Here is a 20,344-nt window from a genome sequence, read left to right on the forward strand (position 1 = left end):
TATTTTGTATGAAAAGGAAAATGTAACAGAAAAATAGTTTAGAAAATAAGCTGTCAAAGAAGTCTTCTATTTTGACGTTGATCTGTCTTTCTCATGTACCAATAATAAGAACAATTAACAAGAATAATGTTCAGTCTGGTAGATGCTTTTCTTTTGCCCTTTTCAGAGTCAAGGGGTTGCAATCAGTCATATTATGCATAATATGATAGGTTATATTGTGCTTTTAGAAATGCAATAAATTAAGATATAAGATACAGTCATATAAGTCATGGAGCTATTTAATAATGATACCTTATACAATAATATAATGCAATGAATCCATGAATCCATGACAAGCTGCTACCTGGCTTGGAATGGCTAAAACCTCAATCACCCACGATCTGAAACAAAAACTTCCTTTTGGTATATTTTTGTCATAAAATGCATTATAAAATCATAACCCCTTTTTGGTCTAATTAAAACTGGCAAGCTACAATATCTTAGAAAATGTTTCTGATCGAGCTCTTTTAGGAGGCACACAAATCACAAATAACATAATTTGAACACAACCGCCTGCACAACTCTATCAAGTGACGTCTATGATTCTATTGATCCGCCATTAATTCCATCCTTGAAGTTATCAAATGCATGGCTGCATTGGCTGCTGAGAATGGTCCATGAAAGCTTTCCTGGTAAGAAAGAGTTTCCAAATCTCTCACCATCTTCAGCAATATTTCACCCAAGTCAGTCTGCTTTGCCATCAAAGATTCATAGAATGAGCGTGCAGCAAGTTTACTGATCTCTATATTGGTAGTCTCCGGGCAGTACTCATCGTCCAGCCATTTGTGCAATGTTACTCTGAGCCACTCTGATTCCTATAGAAGTGCTGCAGAAACTGAGATTCATCATGGAAGACACCAGCACGTAAAAATTAATAGCCACTACATTATAAGAATAGAAGTTCAAATCGAACAAATCTTAGTGCTGTGTAGAACATGAACACTACAGCATTTCTGATACTATGCATTATATGGATGTACGACAGAAAGATATTACATTTGTAACTTCTAAGTTTCTGTAGATGTTCCAAGAACAACATTAATACTTCCACACATTAAGATTGATGCACCATTCATTACTTCTAGAGATTTGAATTTTGACCACCAGAAACATACAAGGATATTTAGAGTAAACGCAACAAGGGCAATAATATACATGCATAGGATTTTATTTGGAGTTTCAATGTTGGTTGCTGATTAAAATTATTCACAATCAAAGCTGAGCATAAAAAGGCTGATAAATTATTGTTATTGCTTTGCATTGACACATGAGAATTGGATTCACAGATGCAGCCAAGTGTTTGACTCAGAAAAAGGAGAACTTATGAGATCTAGGGTAGGGCAGCAAGAAGGTCAAGTTGGATTAGGGGAAGCATGACCTAAACCTCATTCATATCAGAATCGAGTCAAGAAATTCTATCCAAGCAAGGTCTATTTGAATTTGGGTCAGGTAGGACAAGGTCAAAAAAAAAAACCTTTTTCAAACCATCGGTTTTTCAGTTTGGTTAGGGTTGCCAATTGGTTTTTCAGATCATTTCAGATCTCGAAGAACAAAACTAGTCCCCCAAAAAAGATGTTGCAACATTTTATGTAGTCTGAAAAGTTACAGTAATGTTTAACCATAAATTCAAACAAATACAAATAAGCATAAAAGTGAAATGCTCATACTTGGAAACAAAGAGCTCCTTAGTGAATGCACCAAACAAAATCATGAAGCTCAACTTACAAGTCACATGAGAACCTTAATTCTACTGAAGTTGTAAAAACATAGACTTGTTTCTCATCTAATATATTACATAATTGAGAACATAACAATGGAAGTTAGTCCACTAATATAAAGTCATCAATATGGTGTTAAAAGCATATGTTCAAAGTATAGCAAACGGCCAGGTCCAGGAACATCATAAAAGGAAGTCTCAGAAAGCTTGACAAAAAATAGTGCAAGGATAAGTACCCCTGAGCTTTCAAGATGGTTACTATTTCCTTTCACAAATAGAAGTTCTTGGCCCTATCACAATCCTTATGTTAAAATCTGGATGCATCCTAGGAAAGAAAACAAGATGATGTGGTGTCCCGGAGGATTATGGGAAAGGAATAGGAAAAGGAGAATGGGTAAGGCCATAAGTGAGGCTTTGGGGGACAAGGATGTAAGAAGCAGAAGAGATGGGGTGAGGGAGAGAACAAAAACAAAAAGAATGAAGAAAAGGAAAGAAATGAGATCATGGGACCATTAAAGGAAGGGCAACATCAAGAGAAATAGAATAAGGTGGAAGATAGTGAAAAGGACAAAAGAGGAGTATAAATCAGAGAAGATGGAACAAAGTACGAAAAAGGAGGAGAACAAGAGATGGAGAAATGGAGGGAAATGAAAAAGAAGGGAAAGAGGAGACGGAGAAATAGATGGAAATGGCAGGATGGTAATACCGCTGCCATAACAGACATAGTTACAATATACTCCAAATTCTTGAAAAGTTCTCGAACTATAATCAATTTTTCCCTTAACTGAATGATTCTCTGAATATTCTCCAAAAATAAATTGATCTAAAGCTATTCAATTATTCTCCAATTACTCATAAATTTTATTATTTATTCATGAATTATTCATGACTAATTGAAAAAATGTTTATGCATTACAATTTAATGATACCATATATCGTTACTAGCAATGATGTTTTTTGGACCAACTGTTATTTTTGACTCTCCTACACTTACTTTTAAATAAATAAACCTACAAATATTTTAGAAAGTCCATTTTCTTAATTTCATTTTTTTTTCTAATTCTTTGTTATCCAAACCATTTTTGAATTTTTGATGAATTTTCCGGATCTTTCAAAAATTCTGAATGATTACATCCAACCAAATGGTTCCTGAACACCACGCTTGTGACTCTGATAACAGAGAAATCATGTTGAAGGAAAGTAGAGAAATATCTCTTCTATGAGCCGCTTGGAGCAGGTTGAAATGGGTCCTGTCATGTCAAGTTAGGAAAAAGTCTACCCAAACCAGATTTGTTTGCCTTGTGGACCAGATTAGGCTCAGATCAGATATATCAATGGTTGATCAAAAACACAATCCGAATTAGAAATGGGCCACATTTCAAACCCAAGCCTGATCCATCTCATTTAAACTATGACTGGACTGATTTTTTTTTTTTTTGGCATTGGTCTTGGACTGCCAGTGGGGTAACCCAGTCCACTTGCAGGCCACTAATCTTGGGATGCATAGGAAATCAGCAGTATAACTAAATTATATATCATGTATACAAACGGTATATAGAAAATATCAGAAGTTATTATTCGTTTAAGTGATACAGTCTATATATTCCTCAATGTAACTCCAAAAGTAGCTCAAGGATACAAGAAGCATTACCATTCACCAAGTTATTCTGATATGTACATCTTCAACCAATCTCTAAGAGCAGTAAAGTCTACTTCCAAAAACCTTATGATTGGTCAAAATCATTGTTAGAAAGGCCAACTCTCCAGATCTTAAAAGCCGCTACTAGAGAATTTTATAGGTACCTAAGGTTCTGACATGTACCTGACTCATGGATGAATATCTGAACTAGTTGAAGTGAATATTAGAGTCCGGATAGCTCAGCTTTAGAAATTTTTTACAAGTTATCAGGTTGAGCCCTTTCAAACTGAATTAGAGATCGGTCTGCCAAGGTATACATTTTCCCTTAATTTTCTTCCTTTTCTTATCCACCAGTGTGGTCTTATCTATGGCTTTTGATGTATGTGTCTTATACTTGTATTCGACACATGCTTTTGCCGTCTATGTGCACAGCAGTGGACTATAGTTTGAACTTATGAAATTCATGCTAATACATATGATATATAACCCTGCTTTGAGGACTCAAATTTCTAAATATGTACCCATGACACCGTCAGTCATAACTTCATAGTATAGTCTATTTTGCATGACTATAGTTTGAACTTATGAAATTCATGCTAATACATATGATATATAACCCTGCTTTGAGGACTCAAATTTCTAAATATGTACCCATGACACCGTCAGTCATAACTTCATAGTATAGTCTATTTTGCAACTGAAATACTTATATTAGCAACCACTTTGCAGAAATGGTTTGTCAGGATTAGAAACTCACAGTGAGCACTGCTATGTATTGCCCATATCAGTCCATATTGATCTGTATAGAGCTGTAACAATGCAGGTACTGTCCTGTCATGGCTGAACCCTGAGTAGACATGGGCCCATAGCAAGATACATGCTGTCCTGTCCCATGTCATGTTTTTGAAATCCTTTGTTACTAGAAGAAAAATGATCAGTTCCTTATTTTTCTTACAGAATTTCTGAGGTTTCCACACTCATTTATAATGAGGAAGATTGTGATTATAATAAAATCTTCCATCAATTGTGCCCTTCCTGCAGGAAAATCCTAGCTCAGTTCCTGATCCTGGGTACCAATCTTATGACCCTATGCCTTCACCAAAGGGATCCCAAGATCCAACTCATACTAATCAAGCTTACCAGGTGCAAGATAAAGTAATAGTGTAATAAGATTCCAGGTCCTAGAGGATCAGTTGCCCATATAAACATCAATAAGGTTAAAGTAATTGTTTAAAGTTTCAGTTTTCTCCACATAGTCGCTCAGAATCACATAAGTGGTTGCAATAAAAGGTGCTAGAAACTAACTTCTAAGCATAAAATTCACATAATATTATAATTTATTCTTTCTATTGCTACTTTGATACACATAACCAGTTGAAATAAATGGGACCCAGAAACTAGCTTCCAATCTTAAAATTCGTCGAAACAAATCGAAGAAAATATTTCGCATTAAACCAAACTAAACAGAAATGCAATCACACCATGACCATACGAACAAGAAGTCGCCGACAAATCAAAAAATCAGCAGAATAACGGCAAAGAAAGGGATAAGAGAGTAGACCCTCATGGCGTTCGAACGGATCAACCAAGCGTCAGGAACCCTGAGCTCCTGGACTAGGGGTTCCGGGTCCTCCTCTCCTGGTACTCCAGAGACCGATGAGCAGAGACGGGGGCGGCCGGATCGGGGTCTGGAAGCGTGGTAGAGATATCGAAGGACAAGGAAGCGGCCATCAGAGGCGGGTGGCCTCGGAGCTATAGAAACGGAGGCCAATTGGGGATGAGAAGAAGTGAACGGGAAAGGCTTGCTCGGGGTCGCGAGGGTTACAGAATGGAACAAAGATGCCATCGGCTTTGGATTCGCTGGAACTTCTTAGCTGCCACTAGTGGTATTTGGAGCTCTTTTTTCAAATAATACAAAAAATTTTTTTTTTTATCAAAATATATTAAAATGAAACTTATTTATCAAACTAATGCAAAAGGGGAAAACGCCATTTTGAATGGCATTTTTTTTCCTTCCACGTCAAACCCCATTTCCACGGTGGCATCATCCCAAAAAAAAAAAAAAAAAAACATAAAAAAACGCCATTCAAAATGGCGTTTCTCAATTTTCCCACCCAAAAAAAAAAAAAAAAATCGTGAGAAAATGGAAAATTTTGTTTTTTAAAATTTGAAATTAGTTAATAAATTAAAATTTAAATTTGGATTGAAATTTAAAATATAAAGATTTTAATTTGTAATTCATTAAAAAAATTAATTTAGATTTTTTATTTCAAATTTTTTTTAAAAGATGTCAAAAAAAATCTTAAGAAAAAAAAAGAAATTATCATAGGAAATAAAAAAAAGAGAAAGAATTATGAAAGAAATAAAAAATTGAAATTTAATTGAAAAACATCATTCGAAATATTTGTCTTAAAAATTTTTTTTAAAAAAATTTGAAGTAATCAAAGAAAAAGAATTTTAATTGAAAATTAAAAAGAAATAAAATTTTAAAGATTAATTGAAATAAAAATATTATTTCAAATTACTTTCGAAAATTAAAAATAATTTATTTTAAAAAAATTAAAAAAATTTTTAAAAAAAGGGTTAAAAAATTTTATAAAAATATAAAGAATTAAAAAAAATAGAAATTATAATTGTAATTGAAGAACAAAGTTTATAATTTTTAAATTTAAGAAATAAAAATTATAATTATAAATGAAATTAAAAATTATATTTTAAATAACTAAATTAATTTAAATATAAAACGCCATTTTGAATGGAAAATTGGAAAATTTAGTTTTTTAAAATTTGAAATTAGTAAATAAATTAAAATTTTAATTTTGATTGAAATTTAAAATATAAAGATTTGAAAAAATATATCATAAAAGAATAAAATTAAATTAAATTAATTATAATTTTTTTGTTAGGGTATTTTATCAATGTGACTTAAAAAAATTAAATTTGAATTAAATTTTGATAAAAAAAGAAATACATTAAAAAGTTAAAGAAATGAGGAAAAGTTAGAAAATGAAAATTTTTAAGAAGTCACCAAAAATAAGAATTATAAATTAAAATATTTAAAAAAAATTATAAAGTTTAATTGAAATAAAAAAAATTTTAAATATATTTTGTAAAATTAAAATTAAATTAATTGAAATATTTTTCAAATAAAATTTAAAAATAGCTTAAAAAAATTTCATAAAAAGATAAAGAATTGAAAAAAAAAATAGAAATTGTAATTGTAATTGAAGAACAAAGTTTATAATTTTTAATTTTAATATTTTAATAATATTTTAATATTTTAATATTTTAATTTATAATTGTAATTGAAATTAAAAATAATATTTTAAATAATTAAATTAAATTAAACATTATTATTTAAAAAAATAATTTAAATGAAGAAAAAAAAATGGGAGGAAAATTAAAATTTTAATTTGAATTAAATTTTGATAAAAAAATACAGTGTAAAGTTAAAAATGAGAAAAAATATGGAAAACAAAATTATAAACTGAACTTTAGAAAAAATAATATTTTTTTAATTAAAAGAAAAGAATACGTAATAGAATGCTAAAGAATAAAATTAAATTAAATTAAATATAATTTTATTTTTAGGGTATTTTATAAATGTGACTTAAAAAAATTAAATTTGAATTAAATTTTGATAAAAAAAATACATTAATAAGTTAAGAAATGATGAAAAGTTAAAAAGTTAAGAAGTTAAAATTTGTAAAAAGTCAGAAAAAATAAGAATTATAAATTTAAAATTTTAAAAAAATAAAATTTTAAAGATTAAGTGAAATAGAAATATTTTTTAAAATTAATTTCTCAAATTAAAATTAATTTAATTAAAAAATTTTCTAAATAAAATATAAAAATCGTCTAAAAAAATTTCATAAAAAGATAAAGAATTGAAAAAAAATAGAAATTCTAATTGTAATTGAAGAACAAAGTTTGTAATTTTTAATTTTAAGAAATAAGAATTAAAATTATAATTGAAATTAAAAATAATATTTTAAATAACTAAATTAATTTAAACATTAATATTTAAAAAATATTTTAAATAAAAAAAAAATACGTAATAGAATGTCAAAAAAATAAAAGTGGAAGAAAAATAAAAATAAAAATAAAAATTATAAAAGTTATAAAAAAAAATATTTCATAAAAGAATAAAATGTAATAATTAAATTAATTATAATTTATTTTTTCGGGTATTTTATAAATGTGACTTAAAAAATTTTAATTTGAATTAAATTTTGATCAAAAAATAAATATATTAAAAAGTTAAAAAATGAAGAAAAAAAATCATAATTTTATCAGATATGATTCTGAAGTCTCAAAAGCAAGAACAAAAGATGTGTAATCTATTAGAGGCAATTTCAATATTTTTGGAAGCGTATTTTCTAAGAAAAATAGATTTATATTTTTCTGTCGACCCCATGAATCGACTCATGGCTAAAAAAGTTTAACGGCACGCAAAATTTTTGGCTGCCACACTCTGTGAGTCGACCCGTTGACTTTCTTTTTGGTAATTTTTATTTTTAAAATTTTTTAAAAAAAGAGAGAGAGAGGAAGAGAGAGAGAGGAGGCAGCTCACCGCGGTGCTGTAGGAGAGACGTCGGAGAAGGGAGAAGAGGGAGAAAGGAGAAGAGGGAGAAGGAGAGAAGAAGGGAGGAAAGGAGAAAACGCCGTTCCCTTCGACGTTTTTTTATTCTTTTTCTTTTCTTAAAATTTTTTTAAATTTTTTTCATAATTTGTTTAATTATTTTTTTTTAATTTATTAAATTTTTTAATGAGGATAGTAATTTGAATGATAATTCTTAATTTAAATTAAAGTTAATTTTTTATTTTAAATTATAATTTCTATTTTATTACCATTTTTTCTCTTTTATTTACTATTTTTATGATATATTTATGTTGCTCCTAGATTGATTTTGATGATTACAAAGCAGATTGAAGGGATACAAATATTTTTTATTTGAAAAAATCTTTATGCTCTTCAGGGGCAAAAACATAATTTTACCAAAATCCTAATTTGATAGTATCATTTGGTAGAACAAATGATTTGTGATCTATTGGTGAAAATTTCATTATTTTTGGACTTATATTTTTGAAGTTATGAATGTTTTAAGTGCATGAGTCGACTCATGAGTTAACTCATGGCACAATGAGCTGCTTGGCACGCTGAAATTCCTATTGGCACGCTGGTTTTCTGGCTTGGCACGACCTGTGAGTCGACTCATGAGTTTAATTTTTTAATGAGGATAGTAATTTGAATGATAATTTTTAATTTAAATTAAAGATAATTTTTTGTTTTAAATTATAATTTCTATTTTATTACCATTTTTTATCTTTTATTTACTTTTTTTATGATATATTTTTTAATTTAATTTGTAATTTTTATAATTTAAAAATATAATATTAGTTTTCTTTCATTTTTATGATATATTATGTATTCTTTTCCTTTACTTAAATTTGTAAAGGAAGAAGGAGAAGATCGAGAAGGGAGAAGGAGAAGGGAGAAGGAGGGGAAAAAGGGGTTTGGGGAGGGGAGAGAATGGCGTTTTCTCTTTTTTTTTATTTTTTATTTTTTTTAATATCTTTACTTATCTATTTGTAATTTTTTAATAAATAAATTTAATTAAATAATAAAAATAATAATTTAAATGATATTTTCTAATTTAAATTAAAATTAATTTTTTTTAAAATTTATAATTATAATTTCTATTTTATTATTATTTTAATATTTTTTTATGATATTTTGTTTAAAATTTATTTTAAAAATTTTATCATTTGAAATTATAACACAAATAACATGAAGTAATTTTCATAATCTTACCAAAAGACGTATAGTAGAACTCTCGCCCTCGTATCCAGAAACTGCATACTGAGACTGTCCAATGACTCGCACCGTAATGCTAAAAAATCAAGTCATGTAGTCATCAGTATATGAACGGCCTCTCAAAATAGGATCACCATGAACAATGTGATCTCGACGTACATCCCAAATATCGATGTACTGTGCATGTCTGATACGCCAGTCGATACGAACTCTCCCTCGTCGACCAATACGATGAAGTCCCTGACTGGTATCAAACTGCTCTGGACCCACAACCAATCGAGACGGGGCCCACCGCCGGGAGAGACGGGGGCTGAGGACCGCCGTCGGGACGCAGGGGCCCGCCGTGGCCATCGGGATGCAGGGCTCGGCCCCGAGAAGTACGACCCGCCGGCATAACATTTTCTCTCCTAATGTTCTGAAACACGTTCGAGTATGTGTATCCATATGCACAAATCATAATATCCAATAATTTAAAATTAAATAATATAAAATAAAATCAATATTTAATATTATTCAATAGAATCAAAATGTTAAATATATAAAAAAAAATAGTACAACAAAAATGTAAAAATATTAAATACAAATACAACAAAGACTAAGTCCCACAAGGACGTCGCGGCGCCCGTGGTCGCTTGGACCTTCTCAGGAAGGTCCTCGCCGGCTGCTCCTGTTGTGATGGCTCCTCTCCTATATCAGTGGAGGAGATCTGCTGATCATGCTGCTCAGGAATAACTGATGCTGTCGGATCATCTACGGACTGAGAGACCCGTTCAACTCTCTCATCTGGATACACGGATGGACCTGAAAAAAAAGTATCATACTCATGTGGCCAACTGGTACCCGGTGATGGCATCTGGGGGATGTAGGACGAAGAAGACGCTGCCATCTGTGGATGAAAAGGCGGTGGCATCTGTGCAGCATCGAATGATGACATATGCGGAATATGCGGTGATGGCATATGTGAAGCATATGGTGACGGCGTATAACTCATATCTGGTGCCCGAACTGCTCCATACCAAGGCGCACAGGTATGTGGATCAACACCAATCGCCTCCAATGCTCCGGAACCTGTTCTCTCCATCTCCCGCAGTATCTGAATCCGCTCGTCCTCATCAGTCGTAGATAAAGCACGACGAGTGTCCAACACAAGATCCGACACAGAATCAGTCTATAAAATAAAAATAGAACTGTTAGTATAAAACAATCAGTATAGTGTACAATATAAAATAAAAATATAACACAAATAACATGAAGTAATTTTCGTAATCTTACCAAAAGACGTACAGTAGAACTCTCGCCCTCGTATCCAGAAACTGCATACTGAGACTGTCCAATGACTCGCACCGTAATGCTAAAAAACCAAGCCATGTAGTCATCAGTATATGAACGGCCTCTCAAAATAGGATCACCATGAACAATGTGATCTCGACGTGCATCCCAAATATCGATGTACTGTGCATGTCTGATACGCCAGTCGATACGAGCTCTCCCTCGTCGATCAATACGATGAAATCCCTGGCTGGTATCAAACTGCTCTGGAATGCCCTGAGTCTGACCAAACTGCCGCAGGACACGATCGGGAAGATGCCACTCTACCACATCAAAACAAATAAGTGGCACCCTAGCAGTCCATATGTCGTGTCCAACTGTACACATCTGCGGCAGTATAGCCAATATCCCATCTATATATGGCTTCCACAAAAACTGATATAATATAGTTAAAATAAAAAAAATTAATATAAAATTATAATAGATTATGAATACTGTAAATTGATATTTGTAAAAAATTTAAAATTTACCCGTCTAGATGTATCAACTAATGTATCCAACTGGCATCTATAAACCCGTGCCACTCTTGTCGATACGTGATGAACGTTGAATGCAACGTTCCATCTGTTTCACAATGTACTAATATTAAATAAATTTAAAATAATAAAATTTAAATAAAAAAAAATATTTCGATACCTGTATCCTAATGGTCCGTCTAGTCTGAATGGAACATCAGAATCCTGCTGCTCTGATGGCATCTCGAGCAACTGTCGTCGTAATGGACTGATAGTCGGCATACGCTCCCATACCCAAATCTGCAAAATTTAAAAATTAAATAAATAATATATCGAATATAAAATATAATTAAATATTAAAAATTAAAAATTTTAATTCACGTACCTGTAATAATACAAGATAACCGCCAATCTCGCTCTGATCAGCATAGGAACCCCGACACATAGCTCGGTATAGACAAGCTAGTACTGCACTGCCCCAACTGAGTCGACGAGCGAAATCTAAATCCTCTAATAATGGCAAAAACATCAACTTCATCTTATTCGATGAAGTATCAGGTAACAAGACACCACCTAACAATCGCAGCACCTGACCCCTAACATACTGCTGCACCATCTCCTCTGGTGCATCATCCGCAATATGAAAATGACGATAACGATCATCCAAACACTCAATCCTGAGTCGTGAATGATAAAAAAAATGTGCGTCGGGCTCAAACCCTAACAACCGCAAGCACAAAGCCTGCCACTCCGGAATGGTAAGTGTGGGATCAACTCCGGTAACTGGATCTCCATCAACTGGTAGTCCAGTAAGGATGCTGACATCCTGTGAACTGATGGTCGCCTCACCAAATGGAAGATGAAATGTGTGTGTCTCTGGACGCCATCTCTCAAGCATAGCAGTAATAAGACCAACGTCCATCTGTATACGACCGATCCGATATACTCCATAAAATCCCAGATATCGTAAATAATCTAACACTCTATCTGGGATGTCCTCTGTCCTCCAGAAATCTGCATCGGATCGTCGTAGACGAAGATGTCTGGACTCCTGCAAGAAAATATACTAATTAGATAACGTACATGATTTTTAAAATAAAAATTTAAAAAGTAAATAAGATTGTAATGCTTACGCCGCCATCTAAAATAGTCTGTGATCGATGGTGCTCCTGCAATGTAAGAATGCTGCTGTCTCGGAGACCGGGATATCGTGGATCGTAAGCCATAATACGCTGTCTCAAGCAATATTATCACAGATGTATTAAAAAAAAATAAATAATATATTTTAATTTTTTTTAAAATACAATATTATCACACAATACAACTTAAACACAAAATTCAGTTCATCCCAACGTATTAAACACGAAAATTCAAATACAATCCCACAGTAATTCATAAAACAATGACAGCAACGCAATTGTCGAAGCTTTCAATTTCTTCCACTGCTTGAAGTATGTTGAAAATAAAAATAAATTAATGAGATAAAAAAAAATGAACGTCGGAACCCGTGGGCCCCACCGTCATCGCAACCCATCGCATCGAAGCCATCGCCACGCGGGGCCCACCGTCAAGGCATGCAGCCCCACCAACCGTCTGGGCCCACCGCCGAGACGTGGGGCCCACAGCCGGGAGAGGCGAGGGGCTGAGGACCGCCGTCGGGCCGCGGGGCCCGCCCTGGCCACCAGGGCGCGGGCCCACCACCAGCCGGGGCTGGGGCCGGGCCCACCATCGGGATGCGAGGCTCGCCGCCGGGAAGAATGGCCCGCCGCCGACCGTCTGTGGCCGGCGGCCAAGGAGAAGGGAGAGAGAGAGGAAGAGAGAGAGGAGGGGGCCTCGGCCCGCCGCCGGCCGACTGTGGGCGGCGGCCAAGGAGAAGGGAGAGAGAGAGGAAGAGAGAGAGAGAAGGGGGCCGGGGGCCACCGCCGGGACGCGGGACCCGTCGCCAGGATGTGGGACCCGCCGTCGGGACGAGCGGCCCGCCGCCGGCCGTCTGTGGCCGGCGGCCAAGGAGAAGGGAGAGAGAGAGGAAGAGAGAGAGAGGAGGGGGTCGGAGGCCACCGCCGGGACGCGGGACCCACCCCCGGGACGCGGGGCCCGCCGCCGGGATGCGGGGCCCGCCGCCGGCCGTCTGTGGCCGGCGGCCAAGGAGAAGGGAGAGAGAGAGAGGAAGAGAGAGAGAGAAAGGAGGGGGCCGGGGGCCACCGCCGGGACGCGGGACCCGCCGTCGGGACGCGGGGCCCGCCGTCGGGACGCGGGGCCCGCCGCCGGGAGTCTGTGGCCGGCGGCCAAGAAGAAGGGAGAGAGAGAGAGGAAGAGAGAGAGAGGAAGAGAGAGGAGGGGGCCGGGGACCACCGCCGGGGCGCGCGGCCCGCCGCCGGGGCGCGCGGCCCGCCGCCGGCGGTCTGTGGCCGGCGGCCACGGAGAAGGGAGAGAGAGAGGAAGAGAGAGAGAGAGAGGAAGAGAGAGAGGAGGGAGCCGGGGGCCACCACCGGGACGCGCGGCCCAGACGGCCGGCGGCCAAGGAGAAGAGAGGGAGAGAGGAAGAGAGAGAGAGGAGGGGGCCGGGGGCCACCGCCGAGACGCGCGGCCCGCCGCCGGGACGCGCGGCCGACTGTGGGCGGCGGCCAAGGAGAAGGGAGAGAGAGAGGAAGAGAGAGAGAGAGAGAGAAGGGGGCCGGGGGCCACCGCCGGGACGCGGGACCCGCCGCCAGGACGCGGGACCCGCCGCCGGGACGCGCGGCCCGCCGCCGGCCGTCTGTGGCCGGCGGCCAAGGAGAAGGGAGAGAGAGAGAGGAAGAGAGAGAGAGAGAGGAAGAGAGAGAGGAGGGGGCCGAGGGCCACCGCCGGGACGCGGGACCCGCCCCCGGGACGCGCGGCCCGCCGCCGGGACGCGCGGCCCGCCGCCGGCCGTCTGTGGCCGGCGGCCAAGGAGAAGGGAGAGAGAGAGAGGAAGAGAGAGAGAGAGAAAGGAGGGGGCCGGGGGCCACCGCCGGGATGCGGGACCCGCCGCCGGGGCGCGGGACCCGCCGCCGGGGCGCGGGACCCGCCGCCGGGGCGCGGGACCCACCGCCGGGACGCGCGGCCCACCGCCGGCAGTCTGTTGCCGGCGGCCAAGAAGAAGGGAGAGAGAGAGAGGAAGAGAGAGAGAGAGGAAGAGAGAGGAGGGGGCCGGGGACCACCGCCGGGACGCGGGACCCGCCGCCGGCGGTCTGTGGCCGGCGGCCACGGAGAAGGGAGAGAGAGAGGAAGAGAGAGAGAGAGAGGAAGAGAGAGAGGAGGGGGCCGGGGGCCACCGCCGGGATGCGGGTCCCGCCGCCGGGACGCGCGGCCCGCCGCCGGCATGAGAAAAAGAGAGAGAGGGGAAGAGGGAGAGAGAAAGAGGAAGATGGAGAGAGAGGCGGGAAGAACTCACCGCCGCCGAGACCTCGCCGCCGTGCAGCCGTGCCGCCGGAGAGACGCCGGAGAAGATCAAGAAGGGAGAAGGGAGAAGGGAGAAGAGGAGAAGGAGAAGGGAGAAGGAAGAAGGAGAGGGGAAAAGGGATCTGGGAGGGGAAAACGCCATTCTCTATGGCGTTTTCCCCCTTTTTTTTTGTTTCTTTTAATTAAAAAAATATTTTTTTATGAATATCTTATTCCATATTTTTTCTCAATTTTTAACTTTACACTGTATTTTTTTTATCAAATTTTAATTCAAATTAAAATTTAAATTTTCCACCCATTTTTTTTCCTTCATTTAAATTATTTTTTAAATAATAATATTTAATTTAATTTATTAATTAAAATATTATTTTTAATTTCAATTACAATTTTAATTCTTATTTCTTATTTTTTTAAGTCACATTGATAAAATACCCTAACAAAGAAATTGTAATTAATTTAATTTTATTTTATTCTTTTATGATATATTTTTTCTAATCTAATTTATAATTTCTATATTTTTAAATTTTAATTTTAATTTTTTTTAATTTTTATATTTTTTATATTCTACTAGTATTTTTTTTCTTTTATTTAATTTTTTTTAAAAAATTTATATTTAAATTAATTTTGTTATTTAAAATATAATTTTTAATTTCATTTACAATTATAATTCTTATTTCTTAAAATTAAAAATTATAAACTTTGTTCTTCAATTACAATTATAATTTCTATTTTTTTTTCAATTCTTTATATTTTTATAAAATTATTTAACCCTATTTTAAAAAATTTTTTGAATCTTTTTAATAAATTTACTTTTTAATTTCAGAAAGTAATTTCAAATAATATATTTATTCCAATTAATATTTAAAATTTTATTTCTTTTAAATTTTGAATTATAATGCTTGTTCTTTGATTATTTAAAAATTTCTATTTTTTTCAATTCTTTATCTTTTTATGAAATTTTTTTAGGTCATTTTTAAATTTTATAAATAAAAATTTTTTAATTAAATCAATTTTATTCTTATAAAATATATTTAAAAAATATTTTTATTTCAATTAAACATTAAATTTTTTTTTTGGTTTTAAATTTATAATTGTTATTTTTGGTGACTTTTTAAAAATTTTCACTTTTCAACTTTTTAACTTCTCATAATTTTTTTACTTTTTAATGTATTTTTTTATCAAAATTTATTTCAAATTTACTTTTTTTAAGTCACATTTATAAAATACCCTAACAAAAAAATTGTAATTAATTCAATTTTATTTTATTATTTTATGACATATTTTTTCTAATCTACTTTATAATTTATATATTTTTAAATTTTAATTTTAATTTTTTTCCATTTTTATCTTTTTTATATTCTATTAGTATTTTTTTTCTTTTATTTAAAAAATACTTTAAAAATTTATATTTAAATTTATTTAGTTATTTAAAATAAAATTTTTAATTTCATTTACAATTATAATTCTTATTCCTTAAAATTAAAAATTATAAACTTTGTTCTTCAATTTCAATTATAATTTCTATTTTTTTCAATTCTTTATGTTTTTATAAAATTTTTTAACCCTCTTTTTAAAAATTTTTTGAATCTTTTTAAAAAAAAATTATTTTAATTTCTGAAAGTAATTTGAAATAATATTTTCATTTCTTTCATATTTCTTTCTCTCCTTTTTTTTATTTTCTATGATAATTTTTTTTTATTTCTTAAGATTTTTTTTACATCTTTTAAAGAAAATTTGAAATAAAAAATCTAAATTAATTTTTCTAATGAATTACAAATTCAAATCTTTATATTTTAAATTTCATTCAAAATTAAAATTTTAATTTATTTACTAATTTCAAATTTTAAAAAACAAAATTTTTTAATTTTCCATTCAAAATGGCGTTTTATATTTAAATTAATTTAGTTATTTAAAATATAATTTTTGATTTCATTTTTAATTATAATTCTTATTTCTTAAAATTAAAAATATAAACTTTGTTCTTCAATTACTATTATAATTTCTATTTTTTTCAATTCTTTATGTTTTTATAAAATTTTTTAACCCTATTTTTACAAATTTTTTTAATTTTTTTAAAAAAAATTATTACTAATTTCGAAAAGTAATTTGAAATAATATTTTTATTTCAATTAATCTTTAAAATTTAATTTCTTTTTAATTTTCAATTAAAATTCTTTTTCTTTGATTATTTCAAATTTTTTTTAAAAAAATTTTTAAGACAAATGTTTCGAATGATGTTTTTCAATTAAATTTAAAATTTTTATTTCTTTCATATTTCTTTCTCTTTTTTTTATTTTCTATGATAATTTTTTTTTTCTTATGATTTTTTAAATTAATTACAAATTAAAATCTTTATATTTTAAATTTCAATCCAAATTAATTTTTTAATTTATTTACTAATTCCAAAGTTTAAAAAACAAAATTTTCCATTTTTCCACGATTTTTTCCGGTGGAAAAATTGAAAAACGCCATTCAAAATGGCGTTTTTAAAAACGCCATTCAAAATGGCGTTTTTAAAGACGCCATTCCAAATGGCGTTTCTTGATGTTTTTTTTTTTTTGGGACGATGCCATCGTGGAAATAGGGGCTGACGTGGAAGGGGAAAAAACGCCATTCAAAATGGCATTTTTCCCATTTGCATTAGTTTGGTAAATAAGTTTCGTTTTGATATATTTTGGTAAAAAATTTTTTTTTTCGTATTATTTGGGAAAAGAACTCTGGTATTTGCAAGTGGTTGAGCCTTTTTCCCACCAAAAGGAGGAAATAATAATAATAATAAAATACTATAACGGTTCAAAATGAATATTATAAAAAATTTACGAAAACTATTGTTTTGCTTAGATGAGCAGTGAAAATAAATAATGGCTAATAGTCATTTTCGAAACCTTAACCAATGATGAGTGATGTCTTGGCAAACAATTTCAACTACTCATCAAAAAAAAAAAAGAGGAAATCCATCAAAAGAAAAATAATTTCAACTACTTGCTTAATTGGTTAGGCTCTATATATTGTTTTGATGTCTTAAAAGAGTATTTATAAACAAGTTTCAGCTTGAGTAGTGGAATTGATTTGGACTTATTTGTCTATATTTTACACCCCCCCTAAAAAAAAGGAATTTTTTTTTTTTTTGCTTGATTGAATTTAATATAAAATAACATAATTATCTTACTATTTATCAATAAAAATATTTCTAAAATTTATTTTTCCACCCTACATCAATATGAATTTAATAGATTAAGTTTTCGGTCAATATTCATTCCCTACCACTCGATGAATTTCTAACGATAAGATTGACGTTAAACATATATAAAATGCTCAGGGACCTCCAGCACTTTGCATTTCAATTATTTGAGTTGAAATTAAGCTTTTAAGTTACTTTTCAATCATAATCTAGCCAGATTAACTCAGAAAGTCGTGAACCCATCGCCTGTGCAAGGCTTGAACCTTGACATGGTATTTTTCCATTGAGATGCTGAATCTAATAAAGTGATACTTGATACAAGGATGGGAGAAAGGATGGGGATCACTAGGATTGGAGTGCAACAGACTAAGATAGAGGATGGGGCCATCTTGGAAGTGCTATGAGAGGGGTATCCCTAGAAGAGATATACTTTAGTGAAGTAGGGAGCATAAGGATATAAATAATGGAAGAACGACAATTGGGTATGAGATTGTTAGTGACCCCAATATCAGTAGATGGTCTGATTATCAAGGCTAAAACATATAATAGTAAATGAATGGTTGGGGATAGAATTATCAAGAATTGTGAGTCTGCTTCTCACTCTCATGCTAGAAGGGAGGGATGAGCTTGTTTTCAATTATATAAAGAAAGTAATAGCTTTCCTTCCTTGATGCACTCACATGATATTGTTGCATGATCATTCTTCCAACAAAATTTCTGAAAACATGTGGTATATAATAAACTTTCGATAATTTTTGTTCAGCATGAGTACTTGTTCAATTAAATGGAAAGTCATGGTTGGGTTTGCCAATAAATAACATCAATAAGTTCTTACTACAAATAATTGGTTCCTAGCTCATTTTAAGATGAAGATATACTCTAGATATCTTAAGATTCATGTTTGTTACATTGGAGGACCGGCATGCATTATAGGCCTCCAACCGTGCATATCAAGGTGGGTTCGATGACACACATATGACTAATGAAAATAATTTTTCTCTCAAGTATTGAATCTTGAAGGAAATAATCTGGTTCTAAAGTGAAACTCATAATAGGATATAGATTCCTTAATTCTTAGAATATTTTTTCTTACCCTGCTTGTCAAGCATGAGACGTAGAACATATTGACCAAATCTAATATTTCTAAGAAGAAATTTTAACTATCAATTCAAACCCAACTTTTGAAATAGACTTGTGCTTTCTTTATGCTATTTTAGCTTAAGAATAAAGAATTAACATCGCTTTTGATACGAGGTGCTTAAATTAAACCATATGTATCTATCCCTCATTCTCTACCCAAAAAAAGCAAGGGGCTTGACTAGAAGAGAGTATGTCTATTTGCCTAAAGAACAAACATGGAAATCAAACTAGGAGGTTTTAATCAATTTTCCCTCCTAAATATGGGATATCTGGAAGCATTCAAAGGCTATTAGCCTAAAGAATTCTAAAAGAGTTGCACACATAGGATTCCTTGACCATTATCCCATATGTCTATTTAAATCACAATAAATAACATGAGATATATTCAAGACCAAATTAGATGTATTCTCATCTCAAAACCACACTGTATTTAGAAAATTCTCAACTATAAATATCCTCATCTCTCACTATCATCTCCATAAATTTGAAGCTTCCTTAACTCCATCCTATTATGTTGCTTACCTTTCTTAGTTCTTTAAGCTACATATAAAGCCAGAGCCCTTCAGTTGTTTTGGGTGGTGACTCTTCCATTGGTGGAAGGACGTTCCACAAGGTGGCTTCATATGATGGAGAACATTCATGACGAAATGGATAAAGTTTGTTTATCTTTTTGGACTCTTAATTAAAAGAGGAAAAAGAAGAAAATAGTATGTTCTATATATTTTGATCATTAATTGTTTTGTTAGAGATGTTGTATCATATTTACTCCATTCTTCCATTATGGTCCAATTTAAAAGGAAAAGTAAGTGTCAAAATATCTTTAGTTTTTGGGGTAACAATTCATTGAATCTATGCTCTTCTGGATAGCTTAGTGGGTGGCCTGCTTCTCAAAAAACTTCCTTTATGATAGAAGACATATATATCTTTTCTTTGAGCTTAAAATTATGTAATTTTTTTAATTTATTTTTACCTTCACTTTGCAAAATGTAAATAGGCTTACAAAATGGAGCTGGAGTGGATGGTTAACCGACTGAGTGATGAGAATACTAGAATAAAAAGTGATCTCGAGAAACTAGGAGTAGAGATGGTATAATTTCTTCACCAATATCCTTTTTTCCTGAGAGCAAAGTTTCTCTATAATACATATGCGACACTATAAAGTGCTATGCAGTGACAGATAGCCACCATCAAGAGATAGATAATTGTATATATTATTTAATGACCATCCATCTCCTAATAGTGGCTGTGAGAAATACATAGCACTGTGCAACAAACTATCTTAATTGTTTCTTTAGATTTTTTTTTTTAAATTATTGCCTTTCTTACCAATTCTTAGTTCCAAAAATTAATAACTTGCTAAGAAAATTGATCCCTCTTATTTTTGTTGGTAGCACCCAAAACTCACGGACCAATAGTAAAATATCAATACAGGAGAGACTGATTATGCCTTCCAGCATTGTAACAACTGCTCATGCTGAGATCTATCGCTACCAAATAGCTCTCATGCTGTAATTCTCTACAATTCTAACTAATCCTATTAAGTGGAGTGAAGGCAATTGATAAGAATAACAATTGCAAGATGTTTTACTTGTCAAACTCAAGTAGT

At 33.8% G+C, this 20,344-nt stretch overlaps 2 protein-coding genes across 2 annotated transcripts; both read right to left on the reverse strand.

The window, feature by feature from the left end:
- Positions 1-381: 381 nt before the first annotated feature.
- Positions 382-5,282, reverse strand: LOC105059941 (uncharacterized). The gene is made up of 2 exons (XM_010943468.1): positions 4,957-5,282; positions 382-854 (listed from the first exon to the last, which is right to left on the reverse strand). The coding sequence occupies exons 1-2, from the start codon at positions 5,239-5,241 to the stop codon at positions 585-587; spliced, it is 555 nt and encodes a 184-aa protein (XP_010941770.1). The 5' UTR covers positions 5,242-5,282; the 3' UTR covers positions 382-584.
- Positions 5,283-9,463: 4,181 nt separating this feature from the next.
- LOC140852202 (uncharacterized) lies at positions 9,464-10,885 on the reverse strand. The gene is made up of 3 exons (XM_073245169.1): positions 10,486-10,885; positions 9,852-10,381; positions 9,464-9,620 (listed from the first exon to the last, which is right to left on the reverse strand). Exons 1-3 carry the CDS (start codon positions 10,867-10,869, stop codon positions 9,464-9,466), a joined length of 1,071 nt encoding a protein of 356 aa, XP_073101270.1. The 5' UTR covers positions 10,870-10,885.
- Positions 10,886-20,344: the final 9,459 nt, after the last annotated feature.

The sequence above is a fragment of the Elaeis guineensis genome, chromosome 10, assembly GCF_000442705.2.
Source record: "Elaeis guineensis isolate ETL-2024a chromosome 10, EG11, whole genome shotgun sequence".
In the NCBI taxonomy this organism is placed as follows: Eukaryota; Viridiplantae; Streptophyta; class Magnoliopsida; order Arecales; family Arecaceae; genus Elaeis; species Elaeis guineensis.

Excerpts from the sequence above, each read along its gene's own strand:
- LOC105059941 (XM_010943468.1), bottom strand. The coding sequence starts at position 5,241 with ATGGCATCTTTGTTCCATTCTGTAACCCTCGCGACCCCGAGCAAGCCT. Across the intron at positions 855-4,956 it reads TCCGTTCGAACGCCATGAGG|GAATCAGAGTGGCTCAGAGT; the intron begins GTCTACTCTCTT and ends GCACTTCTATAG.
- LOC140852202 (XM_073245169.1), bottom strand. The coding sequence starts at position 10,869 with ATGTGTACAGTTGGACACGACATATGGACTGCTAGGGTGCCACTTATT. Across the intron at positions 10,382-10,485 it reads GTTCTACTGTACGTCTTTTG|ACTGATTCTGTGTCGGATCT; the intron begins GTAAGATTACGA and ends TTTATTTTATAG. Across the intron at positions 9,621-9,851 it reads GCGAGGACCTTCCTGAGAAG|GAGAGAAAATGTTATGCCGG; the intron begins GTCCAAGCGACC and ends TCAGAACATTAG.